At 37.6% G+C, this 2311-nt stretch overlaps 1 protein-coding gene across 1 annotated transcript; it reads left to right on the top strand.

Annotated features, from left to right (window-relative positions):
- Positions 1-39: 39 nt before the first annotated feature.
- On the top strand, positions 40-2085 carry LOC125244448 (zinc finger BED domain-containing protein 4-like). Its single transcript, XM_048154531.1, has 5 exons — positions 40-160; positions 266-405; positions 512-1286; positions 1391-1699; positions 2006-2085. Exons 1-5 carry the CDS (start codon positions 94-96, stop codon positions 2083-2085), a joined length of 1371 nt encoding a protein of 456 aa, XP_048010488.1. The 5' UTR covers positions 40-93.
- Positions 2086-2311: the final 226 nt, after the last annotated feature.

Raw genomic sequence — 2311 nt, 5'->3', positions numbered from 1 at the left:
GTATGTAATTTCTTAATTTCATATAACTTTATTCAGAAGGTGAGATGCTTGGTGTGTGACAAGGAACTTGTGTATGGAAACAGCACATCATCCATGCTAAGGCATTTCAGAGCTTTACATGAGACTGCACAGCCCCAGAACAATCCTACAAGCACACAAAGTAGGACTGTTGCTTCATGATTTTTATTCATAATTGTGAATGCATTATCATGATTTAAGTCAATACATGTATTTTATATAAAACTTTCATTTAAATTCATTATAGCATCTCGCAAGCAAATGGTTGATGAGGCATTGGTCAACATGGTCATAAAAGACTCTCAGCCATTTTCAGTGGTTGAGGATGAGGGTTTCAGGGGCCTCATCCATGCCCTTGATCCTTCCTATATAATCCCAAACAGACAGGTGAGTTTAAAAGAGGTCAATTTTGATGTATAATCTATATAATACATCTACATCTATAATAATATAATTGTATAATTGTCTCTTATTTTTTGGTGACCTCAAAAAGGCTTTAAAGAAAATGGTGGCTTTAAAATATGAAGAAGCAAAGAGGAAAGCCAAGGCTGAGATGGAAAAAGCAACTGCTGTGTCTCTAACATCAGATATGTGGACTTCTATCAACACAGATGCATATCTTGCAATAACCTGCCATTACATTGATGACAGTGATAAGATGAATACAGTGTTGTTGGATGTTGAGAAGTTCCCAGACAGACACACAGCGGAAAATATGGCCCTGGTGAAAAAGAATGTCATGATGGAGTGGGCAATCAAGGACAAGGTGAAGTGTCTTGTCACAGATGCGGCAGCAAACATGATTGCTTGTGCAAAAATTCTGCAAGTGAGACATTCAGTGTGCATTGCACATGCACTTAACACCATGGTTAAAAAGTCTTTTGATCAGGTACCAGCTCTGTGTGACATTCGAAACAAAGCTAAAAAAGTGGTCACCTATTTTCGAAGCAGCACCTCTGCTAAAGAAATGTTGACCCAGGTGCAGAAAGAGATGAACAGTAATCTAGTGAATGATGTGGAAACACGCTGGAACAGCACTTTACACATGCTTCAACGGCTGCATGAGGAAAGGCAAACTGTGGAAGCATCCCTTGCATCACTTAAAACTGATATAGCTCCACTTCATGCACAGGACTATGAAGCCATACAGCAAATTCTGTGTGTTCTTGCCCCATTCCACCTAGCCACAGTAGAGCTGTCCGAGGAAAAACGAGTGTCTGGCTCCAAAGTAATTCCTTTGCTAAAAATGATTCACTATTCATTACTGGGTGAACAAAACAGATATTGATTTTTATTTATGTACATTAACAAATGTAATAAATGTTTTGATGCCTTTTTTATTCATTTTTAATGTTTTATTTTTGTATTTCAGTAAATCATTGTATATTTCATAAGTTAACATTGGCCATTGCAAAGGAATTAACAGACAACCTCATCAGGCGTCTGAGGGAACATATCTGGAATATGGAGTCGCTCAGCATAATGACCATGGCAACTCTGCTGGACCCAAGGTTTAAAACTTTGGGTTTCCTTAACCACACTAAAATGACAGAGGCTGTCAAACGGCTAAAAGCAGAATGTGCTAATGTCATTAGGGCCGAAGATGAAAGACCGTCCACATCATCAAGCACTCAGTCAACAGAAGCACCATCATCAACCCAACAGCCCACACCAAGCTCAAGTATGTTTTTTTAATCATTTATTTAATAATTGTTGATCATTGATGTGTCTTATCTTCAGTCAATGTACATGTTCAGTCATTCTCAATCATATATTTTTGTCCTCAAACTTCTTAGGTGGAAATCTTTGGCTTCTGTTGGACAGTGCTGTAGACCACAGGAAACAAAGCTTAAATGCCACTTCTGATGCGATCGTACAAGTTGATAGATACCTTACCGAGACAAACATACAAAGAGCTGAAGATCCACTTGAATACTGGAGAACGCAGAAACATGTTTACCCCCTTCTATATACATTGGCATTACAGTTTCTGTGTACCCCAGGCCTCTTCTGTACCATGTGAAAGAGTGTTCTCTAAGGCCGGAGAAGTACTGTCTAAAACTGTGAAACAGCTTTTATTTCTCAATAAAAATAATTAACACAATTTTATCCCCTTTCTGTCTTTCCTACAGTTACACAAGCACTATCAAAGTGTCATAAGCACATTTAAAAACAGATGATCCTATCACACAATGTCCTTTTCACTAGTGAATGCGTGTAGAGATAAATACATCATATTAAATCATGTAAAGTCATATTATATTTTATTGTCACACTTTAAAGGGTAAATTAA

The sequence above is a fragment of the Megalobrama amblycephala genome, linkage group LG14 (assembly GCF_018812025.1).
Source record: "Megalobrama amblycephala isolate DHTTF-2021 linkage group LG14, ASM1881202v1, whole genome shotgun sequence".
Classification (NCBI taxonomy): domain Eukaryota; kingdom Metazoa; phylum Chordata; class Actinopteri; order Cypriniformes; family Xenocyprididae; genus Megalobrama; species Megalobrama amblycephala.
The sequence above is the reverse complement of the archived record's forward strand: the minus strand, read 5'-3'. Positions and strand labels throughout refer to the sequence as shown.